The following is a 20,042-nucleotide window of genomic DNA, read 5'->3' on the forward strand; positions in this document are numbered from 1 at the left end:
GGTAGCAATGTTCCTGTACTACACTGGCCTAATTTTAACACGATTTTTAAGGTCGACCTGTATGTAACTATGTAATAGAATCTAAGGTAACTAAAACTATCTTCCAAGCATCGTAGCGTCATGAAAGTTGTCAGCTGTATGTAGTTCTGATGACAATACAATAATATGGTACTGTCGAACTGATCATGCTCCCTGTATGAGGAGATGAGAGAATATGTAGTTGGTAAGTTGGTTCACCGACGAACTTTGCGCGGCTCACGTCATCATCATCCTCCGAGCCTTTTCCCAACTATGTTGAGGTCGGCTTCCAGTCTAACCGGATGTAGCTGAGTACCAGTGCTTCACAAGGAGCGACTGCCTATGTGACCTCCTCAACCCAGTTACCCGGGCAACCCAATACCCCTTGGTTAGACTGGCGTCAGACTTACTGGCTTCTGACTACCCGTAACGACTGTCAACATCAACACAAATAAACTTATAAAAGTTGCATTGGTACTTGCCTGACCTGGAATCGAACCCACGCCCTCATACTTGAGAGGTTGGTTTTTTACCCACTAGGCCACCACGACTCGACTCGACCAGGCCAGATTCGGATGAATACGGGGATAATATCGATAGCAACGCACCCTAAATAAATGGCTTGGGACCAATCCCCATGGTTGTGGATGAATACCAGGCTAGACCGTGCAGAGAGGACGGCCCGGGGAGACGGTGAGGTTATATGGTGCTTGCACCCACTAAAAACCTCAGCTTTTGTGCCCTCTTCTACCTTTTAGAGAGGTACCACGAGGACCAAAGACGACTTTCGTGATCTCTCGGCAGTGGCTGGTCGCCTCCGTCTACTGGCGATCCATCTCAGCAGTAGCTTGTGCAATGCTGGTAGCAGGAGTTCCCCGGTCTGCTACCCACTGGCTGCTGCTAGGGCGTCATCTGGGTGGCGTAACGCGTCCGACGCCTGCCCACCCTCCGAATTGGGTCCGCAAGAGCGTCTGCTTCACGAACCCGCTCCGCCGCCTCCTGCGATAATACTTATTCGCAGAAGGTATCTACGGCTTTTCAGCCGGTCTCGCTGCCAATCATCACCCTCATCAAATTCGGCAGCGAGAAGTCCTGTCACGCATTGCGCTGCTCGTCCCAGGCGGGACAGCTCAATGGTGTGCTGCGCTGTATCTGGGCTACTACTTTTCTTATTCTTCTTAAATTACAAGCCATACTTAACATTCAGGCGGCATTGATATAGTCACGTAATTCGTGCAAAATAAAGGAGTCTAGCATTAGTAATAGAATTACCAAGTTTTAGGTTAGTAGCTCTTTCTTTCTTCTCTTTCCTATGTAATGTATATAATCATCATCCTCCTGCCCTTATCCCAATTTTATTTGGGGTCGGCGCAGCATGTTTTCTCCTTCCATACTCTTCTATCTGCCGTCATCTCACAAGTAACATTCTTTCTTACCATATCTACTTTCACACAGTCCATCCATCGTTTCTTTGGTCTTCCTCTTCCACTATATCCGTCCACATTCATACTCATCATCTTTCTCACAACATGATTCTCATTCCTCCGCATCACATGCCCATACCACGACAGCCGGTTTCCACGCAGTTTTTCTGATACCGGCGCTTCTTTCAAACTTCCTCTTATATACTCATTCCTCACTCTATCCATTCGCGTAGTAGAGTTTAATTATTTAAATGTCTTTTTTTATTCTATTTTAATTATTAATAGGTACTGTATAGTTTTAGTAGTATGCAATGAATATGTAGCTTCTGTTGGCTTTATATTGTGTCTTCTTTTGTATATAAATATTTCTTATTCTTCTTCTTCTTAAATTACAAGCCATACTTAACATTCAGGCGGCATTCATATACTCACGTAATTCGTGCAAAATAAAGTAGTCTAGAATTACTAAGTTTTAGGTTAGGTTAGTTGCTATTTATTTCTTTCTTCTCTTTCTTATGTAATGTATATAAGTAGAGTTTAATTATTTATAGGTACTGTATAGTTTTAGTAGTATGCAATGAATATGTGTGAATGAAGAAGTCGCCTATAGCTAATATACAAATGCAAATGAGGGTATGGCCTATGGGTAGCTTGATTGGTCGTTAGTGCCTCGCATTTTTTCTGTTTATAACGTGAAATACTCGTGGGATCATATATGGATAATTCTATTAAAAACCCAACAAAACAAAGACAAGATAGGGAGTGGGATGCGGTCTCGGACTGCGAGTCCGTATCCAGTGTGGGAACTCACGGTTCCCCGCAGCAAGAAGGACCACAGGGTCGATGCCTTCCTCAAGAGGAAGGCGGACGACCTGGGGTCTTCCTCTGGTGGTCGCGGGCCCTCGGCCAAAAAGGCCGATAGGAGGCCTGTTCGCGAGAGGACCGCTGGGGCGCCTGGGGGCAACGGAGGAGCAGCTCACCAGAGCTCCTCCGTGAAGGACGCGTCGGCCGTCGGCTCCGACTGGGAGAGGAGGGCGGACTTCGCGAAGACAGTGGAGTCCGCCTTCAGACAAGTGGCCCTCAAAAAGAAGAAGGCCAGTCGCGACAGCGCGATTGAGGGTGCTACCGCCTCCATCACGGCTGCAGCGGTGAGTACCTTTGGCCTGGCTTCCAAGAGCGAGTTGGCCAAGTTGTAGGAGCAGGTGGCTCGCTTCAGGGCCAACTTGGGGTCTCCTGGAGGAGAATAGGTGTACGGGCGGAGCTAGAAAGGATAGCGCGAGCAGGAGGTGGATCAAAGCGGGGCCACTCCGCGGCAACCGCAGTCTCCCCAGTGGAGAGCCAGGTTCTGGCCCTGGTTCGGCGGGAGATGGCGGCCTTCCAGGCTCGCTTCTCCGACCTGGAGGGCAGAGTTCTGCGCCCCCCTCGCGGCGCCGAAGCCCCCAGCAGCCTCTTATGCGGCTGCGGCAGCATCGGCACCCCCGCCTAGAAGGGGACCACCGAGCGAGCCCCCCAAAGCCGACTCCGTCAGCGGCCCCTACTTCTCCCACTCAATCCGATTGGCAGGTGGTGGGGGAGAAGAATAAGAGACGGAGATCGGCCAATGCAGCCAGAAAGAATGCCCAAAGGCAGCGGCGCAAGGAGCGAGCTGTCGCGGCGCAACTACGCCCCTAAGATCGTGGCTGTGGTGCTCACACTACAGCTGGACGCGGATAAGAGGGGTGTATCGTACCGCGACGTGCTGGCTAAGGCAAAGGAGGCGGTGAACCTAGCTGAGCTGGGTATCACCGAGGGCCTTCGGCTCAGGGTGACCGCAACGGGCGAATGCTAGAGGTCCCGGGAGCGGCCAGCGGGCCCGCCGCAGACGCTCTAGCCGAGAGGCTCAGGGCGTCCATAAGTACGGATGAGGCCCGAGTCTCCAGGATTTACAAATGCGCAGATCTGCGTATCCTGGACCTGGATGACTCAGTCACCCCCCCCCCCCTCTCCTTCCCCCCAGCTGGACTTTACTTTTTAGTACGGGTAAGGGGGTACGTCCCCTTATGAATGAGCGCAGGGTCGAGCTAGAAGATGTGCCTTCATTCGGTGACTTCCTCTCTCCTGTCGGGGGAGAAGGGGGGGGGGGGGGCAGAATCACCTTCTCACCCATCTCGACGATCTGACAGACGCCCCAATCACTGTAATATTGCATTAACAGCAGTTTTGAACATTTTTGGACTTCTCGAAGAAAATCTTTCGGTTGCGACTTTTACGTGCCAACCTACAAATACGAATCCGAGCTGCTCTGTAGTGACTTACCTTTTTGGATATTCTTTCATGAAAACTCATTGGTACTGGCCGGCTGGTTTGACAGCTACGTTCGAAAAGACCAGTCGGCAGTCGGTTTTTCGTTTTTGTAGAGAGAAATATATGTAATTTTATGTAAATATATGTTGTAAATACCAAAAGTTTATTTCTCCTACAACCCACTGCATGGTTGCCTACCTGGAGGAATGCAGACTGCACAAGGTGAGTGCATACTTTCAGTACGGCGAAAATATCAGCATCTACACCACTTGAGGTGCTGATAATACACGAACGGATTCTAGGTGGCATGGGGGACGGGGACTCTGTCAAAGTCACGTCGGATATGGTCGCTTTTATAAATGCACTTAAAACACATTATAGTACTTTTCTAACAAATCCAAGCACAGCTATGGTAGGTATGATGTTAAAGCGAAAAGTTCCAGTTCTTATCTTCCGGCTCCATCATCAGATCAGTTCGACAGTACCATATTATTTTATTGTCATCAGAACTACATACAGCTGACAATTTTCATGACGCTACGATGCTTGGAAGATGGTTTTAGTTACCTTAGATTCCATTACATAGTTACATACAGGTTGACTTATAAAAGCGTGTTAAAAAGAACAAAAAAAATAGAATCTCATAAACCAACATGAGTAATTTCCTACATAACCTCCAATATATACTTACCCTAATTTTAAGCATTTTTTTGTTTGTACCCTAAAGGCTTCGAAACTACTGACCGTAGTTGACAAAATTCTTTCACTGTTGGAAAGCTACTCTCTTCCCGAGTAACATAGGCTATATTTTATCCCGGTACGGGCAGTAGTTCCCACAGGACGCGGGTGAAACCGCGGGTGATAAATATGTGAACATAATTTATAAGAAAATGTTATACAATCTTATAAGTAACACAATTTATGCTGCTGGTTATCATCTAGTTTTAAAGAATGATAATACTTATACTACTAGAACTATGTAACTAGTCAAAACTAAGACTCGACTAAGTAAATGAAAATTGTAAGTATATATGTTCTACCACATTAACAGCCAACAGCCAGTTTCTTCATCAAAAGTAAAAGCCAAAGTAATGTCATAAAGTAAAAAGTAACGGTCAAATTCGTTTTTTCAAGGCTAAAGTAATAGCAAAACGGTAGATAAAATCGTGAAAAAAAAATATTTTGTTACTTTTACTTTATGACGTTACTTTGGCTTTTACTTTTGATGAAGAAACTAGCTGTAAGTCGTTACTAAGTAAATTATAATAAGCATGTATTTAAGTAAATGTGTCTTCTACCGCTTCTAAGGGTGCATCTACACGGTGCAAGTAGCTCGCACATTTTAAGCACATGCGCGGGTTACATGCATTTTAATATAACGTGCGGGTTCAGCGACTCGCGCATGTACCAAAGCACAATACCCACCCGCGTGCTCTTGTCACTTGCGCATGTTAACTTGCTCCAGCTACATGCACCGTGTAGACGCACCCTAAAAACATGTAACTACTCTAAATTGACTTAAGCTAAATAAATTCAAATTGTAAAGGTACGTACGGATTGCGCGTACCCTGGTACGCGTACTCAGTTTACGCGTATCCGGAACGCCTAGTCCATACCTGCAGCTACGCGTTCACTCTTGGGGTACGCGTACCGCGCGAGCCAACTCGCAGCGCGAGCCACCGTCAGTCGGTTTTTGGTCGCGCGTCAAAGAGGACGCACGCGGCCGGCTACGCTATATTTGGACGGCAAAATGAATAAACACGCGTGTTCTTCGAGTTTCAATAATGAAAATATTATTAGATTGATTCAACTTAGCCTATTTCCACACTGTAATCTTTCCCGAAACAATTTTTTCATCCACCATCTAGGTTTCCGTTTGTTTCTCTTTTTTTTTATTTAAAATGTGTTGAATAATGACTAACGCCGCAGCAGTGGTGGTGCACGCAACCGCTAAGTTTGTCGGAGTCATGGCGAAGGACTGGGGCTCGCGGAGCGCTCTGTATCGATTGACCTCGCGTACAGGTTCGCGGCGGTCCGTACAGGAGCTGTACGCGTATCCAATGTACGCGTGGACAGTGTTTCCCAACTACGCGTAACACAGGAACGCGCTATCCGTACGCACCTTTATAAACATATTCTAAGCTTTGTAAATGTATCTTAGTATATAGTTAGTAAAACACCTGTTATAAAGCAAGCAAATAAATTATTTTGATAGTATTTTGACGAACAAATAAATATTTTGGGTTTTTGTCTGTGTTCTACCACTAATTCTTACTAAATTTCTTACTGATTTTTTCAAGTCATACTACGGTATACGACAGCCAGGCCTTCTGCATGGAGTGAGTGAAACATAAGAAGAGGAAAAAAACCGGCCAAGAGCGTGTCGGGCCACGCTCAGGGTTGAGTTCCGTAGTTTTGACGACCTCGATGGCGCATTGGTCAGAATGCCGAACCTTTTTTTTTTAACGACGTCAAAAATCATCAAATGACCCCTCCCGCTGTGGGTTAGCAGCGGTGAGGGAGTGTCAGACTCTTACTGACTAAAAACCGTCGTGTTCCGTCGTAGGCCTTTTATGTACCAGGGCCGCAGTATCTCTTTCGAACAACCCGCAGCCCCGGAAACTGCCGAACCTGAGGTCTACATTTGTGTGATGAGCATGCTTGTTGGCCGTGGTCTGGGTGTTACACTATGTATTTATAAATATGTATATATTTAGCTATACTTATGTAGTTTATCAGTTGTGTTAGCGCCCAAAACACAAGTTAATTAATAACTTACCATGGGGCTAAGCGACCGTGTGTGAAAAAGTATCCCGACATTATTTATTTATTTTAGTTTCCCGAGTATAGCCTATGCTTATCCCATCAGAAAATTGTAACAGCTCAAAGTAGCGACATCTCTCGGCAAGGTTGCAAGGTGGTAATTTTGGATTGCGTGAACCGATTCATCGCCTACCTCATAACATGATCCTTCGTAGTAAAAGCGTTAGAAACTTGGGATTGCTTTTAAAAGATCTGATTACTTTTCGCTCGTTGTAAGTTCTCGTTTTGTCAAAATGAAAATGCTATGTTTTGAGTGTGCTATGGTTTGAGTTTCGTTCGTATTTCGCTGTATTGTTTCTGTTCTGCAAAAAATCGCAACAAAGTTGTTTGGAATGTCAATTGTTTCATCTAGTTTTTGATAGAGGTAAAGAAATAATGAATGAAAGAAAGAAAGACGATGTATGAATATGGGTGCAATGGATAAAAGTAAGTTTTTTTTTTTTAAAGAGCTTCAATCGCTAAATTATCTTCGTTGGCAAGTAAAGACAATTGAATTTAAAAAAGTAAATATTTTTGTTGTTAGAATTGAAATTACTCTACATTTTTTGACAAATCGTTCGTTGTGCAAGCCACTTGTCTGTGGTTGCACTGCCAGTGGCAATTAAACGCGCATAGTCGATTTCAGTTTTTAAAAAATGGTGAAGGATCATGACATGGGTAATTGACTTCTATCGCTGTATTGTTATTCTTTTATATTTATGTACTATTTATTTTTTATATCTTTGGTATGGCTTCCATTGAACATCCTTGGCAGTCGTTACGGGTAGTCAGAAGCCAGTAAGTCTGACACCAGTCCAACCAAGGGGTATTGGGTTGCCCGGGTAACTGGGTTGAGGGGGTCAGATAGGACAGTCGCTCCTTGTAAAGCACTGGTACTCAGCTGAATCCGGTTAGACTGGAAGCCGACCCCAACATAGTTGGGAAAAAGGCTCGGAGGATGATGTGTACTACTAGTTTTCCATGCATTCTTCGTTCACTCCGTCAAAAGGTCGTCTGGAAGAAATCGCTGTTTAGCAATAAATAAAATAAATAAATAAGCCATTTATTTCTTGCTTCTGCATAGTTTAAGTATTTACATTTTTTTATGTACTTTATATTTATTCAGCAAGAACCCCGGATTGGGTATAGGCCTCCTCCAAAGATGCCCATGTCTCTCTGTCCCGTGCTACGTCTTGCCAGGATGGGCCAGCAGTCCGTTTTAGGTCATCTTCCCATCTTGTTAGTGGTTTCCCTCGGCTTCTCTTACCTATGGGGCCTCTCCACGATGTTACTCTCGCAGTCCATCTCTGGTCTGTACATCTTGCGACATGACCAGCCCATCTCCACTTCTGCTTAAGTGCGTAGGTTTGAGCATCTATTGCTTTGGTGGTTTTTCTTATATTAGTATGTCTTACCCTGTCTATCTTCCTAATATTCAGCATGCTCCTCTCTATGCCCCTTTGGCAGGATCTGATTTTGTTTGTGGACTTAGAAGAGAACTTCCACGTTTGGCACCCATACGTCAGACAAGGTAAGAGACTCGAGTTCATCACTTTGGTTTTGATGTCTGTAGGCATATTACTCTTGAAAATTTCCTTCAAATACAAGTACTTGTTCCAAGTTGATTGTACCCTTCTTTCTATTTCTAATGTTTCGTTGTTTTTGTCAAAACTTAACAATTTTCCTAAGTATATGTACTTTTCAACATGTTCTAGTGGCTCTTTGTTTATTATTATAGGTTTTTTCCATCTGTCATTGGTCATTATCTTGGTTTTAGTTAGGTTCATCTCCAGTCCAACCCTGGTACTAGCTTGGTGAAGAGTCTCTATCATGTGTTGCATCTGGCTGGCCGTCTCTGAAAGGATTACTAGGTCGTCTGCGAACCTAAGATGGCTTAAATATTCACCTTTTATAAAGATTCCCAGTTTTCGCCACTCCAACTTTCCAATGATATTTTCCAGAATTGATATGAATAGTGTTGGAGAGAGGGGGTCTCCCTGTCTTACTCCTCTTCTTATGGGAAAACAAGGGCCAATGGACTCGAGTTTGATTCTTCCTTTATTGTCCTTGTATATACTTTGGATTGTTCTTATGTATATTTCTTCAACTCCTTGCTCTACCAAACTTTCCCATATGCTGTTGTGTGAAACGGAGTCGAAGGCTTTTTGGTGTTTAGCAATAAGACCGCCTATTGTACTATTCTTTGTGTATTTATTAAATGTATGTCTCTTCCAGACCTCGGGACTATAGAGTCCCGGATTTTTGGGAGGCGAACGTGGGGCCGAAGCCAACACGCTGAAGCCCTTTTGAGACAACTTTAATGAAATGGTGACACAAAACCGACGATTATCCCTGTATACACTATAGAAATGTACCCAAGGACAATCCCCGGTTCTGTGCTAAACTATTGCTAACTATGGATGTTATATTATTATCTATCTGTGAAGTGTTGTTTCGGTGATGTTTAGCAAAAGATACATAATCGTCATAATCGTCTCAATTCAGTTGATAAGTCTTTTCGATTAGTTATTGGTGTCTGTTGAACCTTCCACCTGTGCGATGGCAAAATAAATCGCGTAGGCGACATATGTAAAAAAAATTACAAAAATCGTTTATTCAAACTTGGCTGCAAAACAGCACTTTTTAAACGTCAGAAATCTACAAAACTACAAAAGACAGTCCCCAAAACGTCCATCCTTCACCACTTCTTATGTGTTTTAGCTGGGAAGAAGTGGCGCAACAAACTCCCCAGCAACACATGTCTGTCTGTAGACTATGTATGTATACTACTAGTAAGCTTAATTCACACAATAGTCGAAGTTATCCCTGATTCAAGTAATATTGTTTCTGTTGATGATCATGAGATTGAGACTGACTTGTGTCTGCACAAGTGCTTGTGCACTTTAATATGTCCTGCGCAGCTGGCTGATCTCCTTAAATGAGAACAGTCGTCGTGGCCGAAATCGGCCGTGGACGCCACTATTGACACAAGTGAGGTTGGCAGAAATCACCCGTAAACCCGATCCTCTTTTTAAAGCGGTATCGAAAAATGGAGGAGCTAAGTTGGTATTTTTTGTTTCGTGATGGAAAAAACTGCTTTGGAGAAGAAAGAGATATTTCCAAGAAATAATAGTGGGTTCAAAATAACCATTCTACGAAAAACGTTTTTTTTGTCAATTATCAAGTGTCTCAAACTCAATTTTTTTATTTCAAATAGGCCTATATTAAGGATACTAAAATGTCGTGTATTTCCAAAACCCCATATATTTGGAGTAAATCGTTTTGATAATCATGATCTATCGAAGGATGCGCTTCCGATGACACTAGTTTCAAGTCTGTTGGTGGGTGGGGACAGGGTCCATACAAAATAAGGCATTTTCCTTTCTCCTGGCATTCGTTTTCTGAATCTTCTTCCTCTTCTTTCAACTGAAATATACAAATCCTCGCATTTTTTAGTTTGCAACATAAATAGTTATACTTAGATACAATTACATATTGCATATCATGTACAATAGAGAGTTGTGGATGAACATTGAAAATGGGTTATCTATCAAACATTCATTCATTTTCTGACACATTCCCACAACATCGAATGTGAATGAGTGCTGTTGTCTTCTTTCATTCAACAAAATCATAGTAATATGCATAACATATCATGACAGAGTGATCTTTCCCTACGTTGCCACCCTTCCAATTCCCAATGTGATGATTGTTGCCCATGTCTTTCTATGAATGAAGTAGGGTATAAAGTTGCATCTGAGGCTAATTTTTCGTAATTTTCATCGCTCATTTCGAAATTATGATATTAACGTCTGTTATTGCTTTTTTTCCTAGTTGCGTAGGAAATTGCTCTTTCTACTATTTCCATACGTTGAGTTTGAAGAAAAGTTTTTAGGGCTTTGATTTTTATTACCTACACATTTTTCCAGCGATAGCCCAGATGTTTTCATATACTTTTGAGTCTGATTAACTTCTTCTAGGATTTCACACCAAAATGAGAGGTAACATAAAAAAAACTGAAGTCACACAAAGCTGGTAAAGTGATGCTGCTGTTTGTCTTGTATCGACGTTTTCTCTGCTGCTGCTGGGATCACACGTGTCTTCAGTGTTGAAACAAGTTTCTCAAAATCAATCACAATCTTCAGTGATTTAACAGCATCGTGATGAGCACTCCATCTTGTCTCTACTAGTCTTTTGACCGATACGCTTACATGTAGCATTAGAACTTCCCATCAATGTGTGGATGATGAAAAGAATGTGTTAACTCTTTCTACTGTTCCCAAAAATGTAACACTCGAAGTAACATTCCCGAAAGAGTACACCCCACAAATATTTAAAGAATGATTAGCACAAGGCATAAACAACGCTTTAGGATTGTGTTCTTTAATTAATGCTTGTACACCGCCATGAACTCCCGCCATGGTTGCAGATGTCCAAGTTATCACTCTCTAATTGCATAAGGATATTTTTTGTAAGTTCGACTGCTGTCTTGCCAGCAATAGGGAAGAATTATAGAAACGATTCCTTCACTTCATCTCCTTCAATACGAACTTATCTGATGACATAGCCCATCTGATCAACATGAGATATGTCTGGAGTACTGTCGAAAATAATTCCAAAATACTTGGCTTTTCTTACGTCATTCAGAATGTTATTCTTCACCTCTTTTCCCAAAAGATCAATAAACTCATTTTGAATGTCTTTGGACAAATAAGAATCTACTCGTTTAGTTTTTGTACAGGCAACAGCATTTTCAATTTTTAGCATGTGTTCTTTCAACACTGGGTCGTATTTTGATAATAGATGAACTAATTCTAAGAAATTTCCTTTATTGTCTGATGAAATCCCCTCTCTATGTCCTTTTAGAGGAAGATTTTGGCCTGCCAGGAAAAGAATTACGTCTGAAAGGCGACTCAAAATGCCACTACATTTTTTCTTGGTCAAAGATCATTTGATGAACATGATCGATAGTTTTTTGCAGGTTCAATCCATTCGCCAAGACTTTCCATTTTTCAAAACAGGAGATGTGGCCTTCAGAATTCTCATGTTCAGACACTTTAGGATTTAGTTTCCACCAAGAATTAAATCCGTTGACGAAACCCTGTTTGGATTCGCCAGCAAACAGTTCGCAGCAAAAACAGAATAAACTTTTTTTTATTGGAGAGACTTTTTCTCCATTTGGCTCTTTCCCTTAATTTTGTCTCCAGGTCTTTGGATAGAATCTACGAATGGGCAATTTCTTAGCCTTAGTTTATTGATCCACAGTTACATAAACAAATCGCTTCTTAATGTAATTTCCAACATATGAAGATGTGGACTTCCGCTGTTTTGGAATTCGATTCTATACCAAAAGTCTACTACCGGACCACCTAAGCAATCAGGGTTGCGTTTGAGAAATCGCATCAGAGCATTCACGCGCACCGTTATTGTACCATTATTTCCACCACCCTCCCGTTGCCAGGGTTGCCCGGGTAACTGGGTTGAGGAGATCAGATAGGCAGTCGCTTCTTGTAAAGCACTGGTACTCAGCTGCATCCGGTTAGACTGGAAGCCGACCCCAATATAATTGGGGAAAAGGCTCGGAGGATATTTCCACCACCCTCCGCTATAGGTACTGCCCGCCTTGCGGCATACGGACCTGACGAGACACACACTCCTGGTAATTGTGTTGTAATCTTGTGTGGCAGCATCTTTGGCGCAAACGATGTTCTAATTGCGTCTAGGGCCTGGTTCCACTTTTTGATGTCACTTTTTACTCCGTTCCACCACATTATTTCCAATGCTTTTTGTATCTTGTATCTTGACTCTATCATTGAATTTCCATAATCGGCTTCTTTTAAATGTTCTTTTGTCAAATAAGGTTTCTGTGTATGTAGCTAACCATTTTGAGTTCATCTAAAGAAGGTTGTAGAAAAAGGCTTGAATAAAAGAAGTAAAGAGAAGCAGTATGTCTCTGGTACTTGTTATTCGTCGTAGAAATTAAAAAAAGTGATTGATTAAATATGCGTTTTGCTCTTCTTTTTAGAAACGTTTTGCCTTCATTTAGCTTGTAGCATTCGACTGTAGAACAGACTGGGCGTGTTTTAACAATATCATAACATCATAATTCATGGCATTCGGATTGCATTCCACTTCTGATGTGGGAGCGTCAGAAGGAGCCTCGTGGCGGTCCTGGCTGTCACGTTCCATCGTAGGCGTTGCAACGACTGGAATTCAAAAATAAAGCCACGCTTGTATAGTCCAATATTCCATTATTTGGTTTCCTCACCATTTTATTCACAATTGCACACAATCAGTGAGATGGAATGAGATTTCGAGCCAATAGGTTAGTATGTGCGCACTTCAGTTGGCACCTGTCACCAGAATGACTGCTGCCATTACTCGTCGTGACACTTACTACTCTATTCGGGGTTACCCGCTCATAATTTTAATGTTACCGATACGCTAATCGGCTGAAACTAAACATAATTGAGAAATTGAGTTATGATTAGGTAACAAATCAACTGTTAAGACAATTGTCTACTTTGTAATTAAAAAATCTTCCTTCCATTTCCATTCGGAAATTATTTTATATTTTATTAACATTGAACTATACCAGTGTGAACAAGATTTATCTAAAAAAGTCTAAAAATTTCAATTTTGTCCTCATCCTCAGTTAGTTCCAAAGGAGTGCATTGCCTTTCAAAAATAGCCATCCATCGGGTTTCGTTTGAGTTTTCTCCGTTGAATTGATCAATAACAATTTTTTCTGAGAAATTTTTAAAATTCTGCCTTTTTATTTGTGGAAAAGTGGTCACCTCGTTTGTTTCAGTTGTATTCGAAACTTCTTCCAGGAAATAATTCCTGAATTGTATGTTTTTGTCGTGGTCCATATAACGGCCAGTTTCTTCATAAAAAGTTAAAGTAATGTCTAAAGTAAAAGTAACGGTCAAATTCGTTTTTTCAAGGCTAAAGTGACAGCAAAACTAATAGGAAAATTGAATTTGACCGTTACTTTAACTTTAGACATTACTTTGACTTTTACTTTGGCTTTAACTTTTGATGAAGAAACTGGCTGTAAGTCTTTCTTAGCTCATCCGATAAGGTTATACATACATTTATTTTTTCGTGTCGCCTTTGTAAAGTATTCTTTAATGTTTTATGTGTTTCGGTCTCCATTAATTTCCCATGGTATTTCACTGGCTGATATTCTTGTTGTATACGGTAAATCTTACCTTCTTTTGTTGTTATTGAGGTAACAGCCAGAATGTTTGTTTTCGGGTCAACGAAACTTTTAATTGTAAATTCAAACCTTAGTTTATCCGTCTTCTTAATCTCCTCATTTTGTCAGTATGTACATATTTATTTAACTAGACAAAAACAATATAGAAATAATATGCAATAAGTACACATGTTTGTACATTTTTCTCTGAATTAGAACATTTCGTCGGATATCGCATTACTCTCCCGATTATTGTTGAAGCTAGGATGCAAGTCAGTCGGTTATTGTGACGAATTTTGCATTTTTAACAAAATTCGTCTTTTTCCGACTTTTTTACAGAATTTTATGTGAAAACCAAACATCAAGTGCAATAGGTCAACATAAGCGAAGTCATAATAAACGGATTCTACTGTACATAGTATGGTTTGCTTCGCCAAAAGGTGTGTTTCTTCACTTTACAATAAAAAACCGGCCAAGTGCGAGTCGGACTCGCGCACGAAGGGTTCCGTACCATCCAAACTAATATTCTATATATATATTTTTCGATATCGAGCAAAAATGAGCAAAAAAATCACGTTTGTTGTATGAGCCCCCCCCCCCCCCAATATTAATTTTATTCTAGTTTTCAGTATTTGTGGTTATAGCGGCAACAGAAATACATTATCTGTGAAAATTTCAACTCTCTAACAAGCACGGTTCAGCCTGGTGACAGACGGACGGACGGACAGAGGAGCGAAAACAATAGGGTCCCGTTTTATAATTCGATACGGAACTCTAATAAAACAAACAGTTCGTTTTCTGATAAACATTTATTGTGTGACACACAGTTACATCTACATATGTATACAGTAAGTATAGTTATCGGCACGAATCTTGAGCTCTGACCTACATCTGCGCAGAAGTGATTTATTAGCAAAGAACCAATCCCGAGTGACGGCTATGACGCGATGGGCTGCGGGCCAATCACCGCTTTAGCCCGCCCCCGCGCCTCACTTCATACCACAAAAGGGACCCAATAAATTACTTCTGCGCAGGTGAATGTCTGAGCTCAAGATTCGTGCCTATAACTATATATGAATATAGTGTATAAATATATGACTAGTTGAATCTGACTAGACACGTAGAGGACGCTGGAGGGACGGCGGAGGCACGTGGTTACATTCAGGTACACGTCATCATCTTAATACAATTTAATTATCATAATGCTAGAATAGTATATTTATTCTTAAATCTAAATCTCGCCATCATCGTTTAATATATATATATATTTTTGTTTGATCGCTATAAATAACGGTTTTAACAGGTTTTTACCAATAGGTAGGTGTGTATTCGAACCGCTAGTTTAGGTTTGCTAGCCTTAAGGAGCCGGAGGGATAGTACACTAAAACAAAGTTATTAATGGTTTTTCACGGTTTTCAGCTGAACACACTGTTACATTTGGCACGGGAGACATTTGATACACAGCGTTACATATTAGACACTTTCCGATCAAAAGTCATATTAGAATCTTAGCCGCATTATGACCGCACATTAAGATGTTTTCGGCAATAAAATATTTGCAAATTAAATCGGGTAGATTTTGTCTATGATCTGCTAGTTTCCACCTTAGATCCTATTCTTCCTTCTTCACATCGCTTACTTGACTACTGTTGTCACCTTTAGCTTCACTGGTGACGTTACCTTGCGCGTCACCCTCACTTTGCGCTTCACCCGCGTCACCCTTCGCTTCAGTAACTTCACCCCGCGGCTCCTTCGCCTCAGCCGCGTCGCCCTTCACATCAGGTTTCACCTGAGTCTTATCTTTACTCTCAATCTTGTCGACATCGATGGAGCTTCGCGACAGTTGCCGCAGAATGTTCTCGAAGATCCTGGGCGCACTGCGGGTGTTGGGCAGCGAGATGTCGGTCTGCGTGGTGGTGGTCTCGCAGGTCTTCTCTTCCTTCACTTCCAGGGGTATGGTGGTCTCCTTGAGGTCAAGGGTCATGTTGCTTCGAGCGGGTTGCTCAGGCTGGGCGGACTGGTCGACGCGAGGCTCGGAGCGGCGGTCGATGGCTGTGGCGAGTACATTGCCCAGCAAGTGAGCACACTTGATGATGCTCTGCGTCTCGCGCGCCGTCAACGTCAGTCCCTGGTGACGTATGATGTTGTTGATCACTTCCACGTTGTCCGGCGAACGCTTTCTTGTACCGTCTGTGAATTCTAAAATTAATACACGGGTAAATTCGCTGTCTACTTGTAGGATTTTTTTTACAAGAAGAGACTGCCTATCCGACTTTCTCAACATAACTATAATTAATAAATAATGTTCTGATTTCTGAATACACGTGACCCAAAAAAGCTGTGATTGCTCATGATTCATTGTTTTGGGCATCAAACTGTTAATCTTGCTTTATAACATGCATAGTTGAGTACGTACCGAAGTCAGCGAGATCGAGTGTGTCAGTCCTGTAGGGGGTGGGGCACTGGTCATAGTAGCGACCGACGCCTGACACCGAGCTGTTGTAGCTCGCCCAGAAGGAGCACCACTCGCCCGAGCAGCCCCCCCGCGCGCCCCGAACCCCGCCCGCCGGCACCCCCGCCGCGCCTGAGTCGCTGCACTCCGCCCATGAGCTCACACAGCAACTGAGGACACACAGGAGTGAGCATTAATGTAACAGCAGTTGACTGCTTCGTTGGTCGGGTTCGATTCTCGAAGTCGCTTCGTGGGGTTAGAAACTTTCACAAAGTAACGCGTAGTCTGGAAGTTGGTGATCGATGCATCGGAGAGCACGTTAATGTCAGACCTGCGCCAGATTCCTCCGGTGGTGGGGTGGGAAGGAATGCTCGTGCACTATAATATGTCCTGCGCAGCTGACTGATCTCCTTATATAAGAACAGCCGCCGTGGTTGAAATCGGCCTCGGATATATTGTAACAATTGACACCGACCGTGCAGCTGGGTGGAGGTCCTGGTATATGTGTCTCCTCACCTGGAGAGCTGCAGAGCGCGCGAGGCGGGCGTGGCGGGAGTGGCGGGAGGCGAGGCGGCGCACTGCGAGGCGCGCGTCGGAGTCAGCTCGCCCGACGACTGCCCGGAGTACTCCGGCGACACCGACGAGTAGTCCAGCTCCGTGCCCGCTCTGCAACACACCAGCAATCATAAAGAGGATGAATGATCAATGTCTTCAAAGGCTCCGTATTTGCATATGAGATCTTAATCTATCTATTTACAAATCGACTCCATCCAAAGGTTGTCTGTAAGAGCACAGAGAATAGCGTGGTCGGCTGTAAAAAACTTAAATACTTAGGTACGTCAATAAAATTAAATTAAAAATAACTGAAACCAAACTATACGTAACAAAAATTTTAAAAAAAGAAGAATCGATAGAGGTAAATAATAAGAAAGTAATATTTCACAGCAGTCATAATACTATTCTAAATTGGTCAATATTGGACAAATTAATTTACATGAGGCATTTACAGCGTTGTTTGATGTTTGATAAGCAGGGTTGGGGCATTAATGTTCTCGTTCTTCAATTAATATTTTATTCGTTGCAAAGGAAACGTTTATTGTAATCGAATACAAGTTTTAAAGAAACAAAAATGCGAAAGAAAAGATTTGACTCGATGTGACAGATGTCCAACATATCAGCCCGATTACGTAAAAAAACTCAACAAATTATCTAACTTTATTTTAGTTTTATTACGATCTGACGATATTGTGCCCTTAAAGTTCTCCCATTCACGCTCAGTACGTAGCTGAATCGAGTTTCGATACGATAATATAAATTACTAAAGTGTCCCAGGTGTCCGTCGGTTCGTCAAGAGATTTGAGCGCTCGCAAGTTACTAAATCTACATCGATTAATTTCCTAATTAAGGAAGGAGATTCTTTGTTAATAAATTGTGCAGTAAACAAAGATACTTTTGAACGATAAGACCGCATATTGTACTCAAACATATCTGTTTGTAATGTCCTTGTCCATGTTTGGTGTACAATTAAGAATATTCTATCTATCTATCTTTTTTCTGGCATTAGTGTAATTTGAGGGTGAAATAAATTTTTGTCCTCCACTTCGCCCTACTTAGTACACTATTGTGTATTGACTTTTTCTCGTTTTGGACTTAATTGGCAAGGTAAATCTTCAATGATTTGATTTATGTTGGTTTCACCAAAGAGCTATCATCTTCCTGGACTACGGCACCTTAAATGTATTAGGTAGTCATTATTACAATTCCATTCATGATGATGATACATATCAGAATTCTTCGGGCAGACTTAAAAACACTGAGCCTAGTTATAATAACGGGTCATTCGCACGATCATTTGCGCAGAGTGCACTCACTATTCCTTTACTCTCATAGCCCGATGGGACGGCAATCCGACACCACCGGAGAGAGATCAGGCGCAGGACCGACATTTGCGTGCTCTCCTATGCACGGGTGTATCAATCACCAACTTCGAGCTTCGGGCTGCTTCGTGAAAGTTTCTAAAACCCACAAAGCGATTTCGGCCTCAGCAGCCGTGCTTGCGACAGCTAGACCAAAGAGGCAGTCAGTAGTAAGCTACTTTTGGAATGGGCTACTAGAATCAAACTTGTTTTTATTTTTAACGTTTATAAGTGTTTGTAAGAACCTAAATGAAATAAATATTTGACTTTGAGCGTACCTGTATGGGCTACCGCTGCTGGTGGATGTGCGGAAGCTGTCGCGACTGCCGGAGAGCGGCGCGGGCCCGCGGCGTGGCTCCCGGGGCGCGCTCTGCAGAGAGGCGCTGCGCTGCTTGCCGCGGCCGGGGAGTGGAGTGGACGTCACCGGCCCGGCCCGACCGCTGCCGTATTTAGAGAGCGTGTCTTCGAAGTCCGATACCTGGGGAGTGGAGTGAGGAGTGTTCTTACAGGAACTGCCTTTATTAGTGGATTGATTTTAACAATCACAATCTTTAAAATCAATATGGAAAACTTTCAATGGCTCGTCAAAGTTACAGCTAAGTTAGGAATGATCACTTTGATGTGTCAAACAAAATACGAACAGCATTTTAAGGCCTTCACCACTTCCTGTGTAATTTTCCTCTTCCTCTCCTCCCATAGCACCGAGGAACCTTAGAATACGTCTTCCAATAGACCATTAAAGCAGTAGTTAGCAATTGTACCGACCTGTGACAAATCCAGCGACATGTCGTCTTGCAGCGTGTTCTCGCGGGTGGCGGGGGCATGCGGCGCGCGGCGCGGTGAATCACCCGCCCGCCGCGTGCGAGCGCCCTCTAGCGACGGCCGCCGACACGCGCCCGGCAGCGAGTTCGCGCGGTCACTCCTAGCACAGTAGCCACAAACATACATAATAACACAACCATTGAAACATCATCATCCTCCGAGCCTTTTTCCCAACTATGTTGGGGTCGGCTTCCAGTCTAACCGGATTTAGCTGAGTACCAGTGCTTTACAAGGAGCGACTGCCCTATCTGACCTCCTCAACCCAGTTACCCGGGCAACCCGTAACGACTGCCAAGGGTGTTCAATGACAGCCGGGACCTACAGTTTAACGTTTCACAACCAACATGACATCTTTGAAAATGCTGGTCAGCATCTCATTCTTCCGAGCCTTTCTCGTCCCAACGTAGTTGTGAAAAAGACTCTGGAGATGAGGATGATTCAAGCTCACCTCTTGACGATCTGCTTGCCTGTGACGAGGAAGTCGAGGTTGCTCGGCTTGGCGTGCTTCCGTGGCGTGGCGGAGACGGAGGCGGGCGCGCTGGGTGCTGGCTCCCGCGCTCCGCGCCGAGACGCGGAGCCGCGACGCGACCGCGCCCGACCGTCCGACTCCTCCGGCCACCGCTCCGAACGGTACATGGTACTGGAATTGACAACAATATGGTTTTAATTTGGACTTAGTGACTTTGGTAATATTGTCTTATTTCAGTTGAATGCATTGGAAATTATTTAGTAGGAAGTTATTAATTGTAAATGAAAGTACCGTTATTTATTACAGAAACAGCTATACGAAACATGACTAATAGACTGATAACTAATACTACTACAATGACTAATAGACACGACATTAGAAAAGTTAAAGTATGTAAAATAAACTTCATAGCATTGTGCCTATAAGATTCACAAATGTAACAGTTACTCACAATATAACTCTTATGGTTTAAAATAAACTTTTGACTACCCTTTCTATAAAGTGTATTTTTAAGAAATACGGCTCATGATCAATCAAACAATCAATGCATCCAACACTAACAGCTTGCTAACACAATCACACCAGGCGTCTCTCGAAGTGGGTCGAACGATTCGACGCAAGCATTCGACCAGCTTCGCCACATCGCCACTGCACT

The 20,042-nt window shown here is 42.9% G+C and overlaps 1 protein-coding gene across 1 annotated transcript; it reads right to left on the reverse strand.

The window, feature by feature from the left end:
- Positions 1 to 14,720: 14,720 nt before the first annotated feature.
- Positions 14,721 to 19,606, reverse strand: LOC124644559. Its single transcript, XM_047184006.1, has 6 exons — positions 19,367 to 19,606; positions 18,862 to 19,018; positions 18,375 to 18,574; positions 16,697 to 16,846; positions 16,145 to 16,350; positions 14,721 to 15,927 (listed from the first exon to the last, which is right to left on the reverse strand). The coding sequence occupies exons 1-6, from the start codon at positions 19,552 to 19,554 to the stop codon at positions 15,341 to 15,343; spliced, it is 1,488 nt and encodes a 495-aa protein (XP_047039962.1). The 5' UTR covers positions 19,555 to 19,606; the 3' UTR covers positions 14,721 to 15,340.
- Positions 19,607 to 20,042: the final 436 nt, after the last annotated feature.

Source organism: Helicoverpa zea, chromosome 30, assembly GCF_022581195.2.
Source record: "Helicoverpa zea isolate HzStark_Cry1AcR chromosome 30, ilHelZeax1.1, whole genome shotgun sequence".
NCBI lineage: Eukaryota > Metazoa > Arthropoda > Insecta > Lepidoptera > Noctuidae > Helicoverpa > Helicoverpa zea.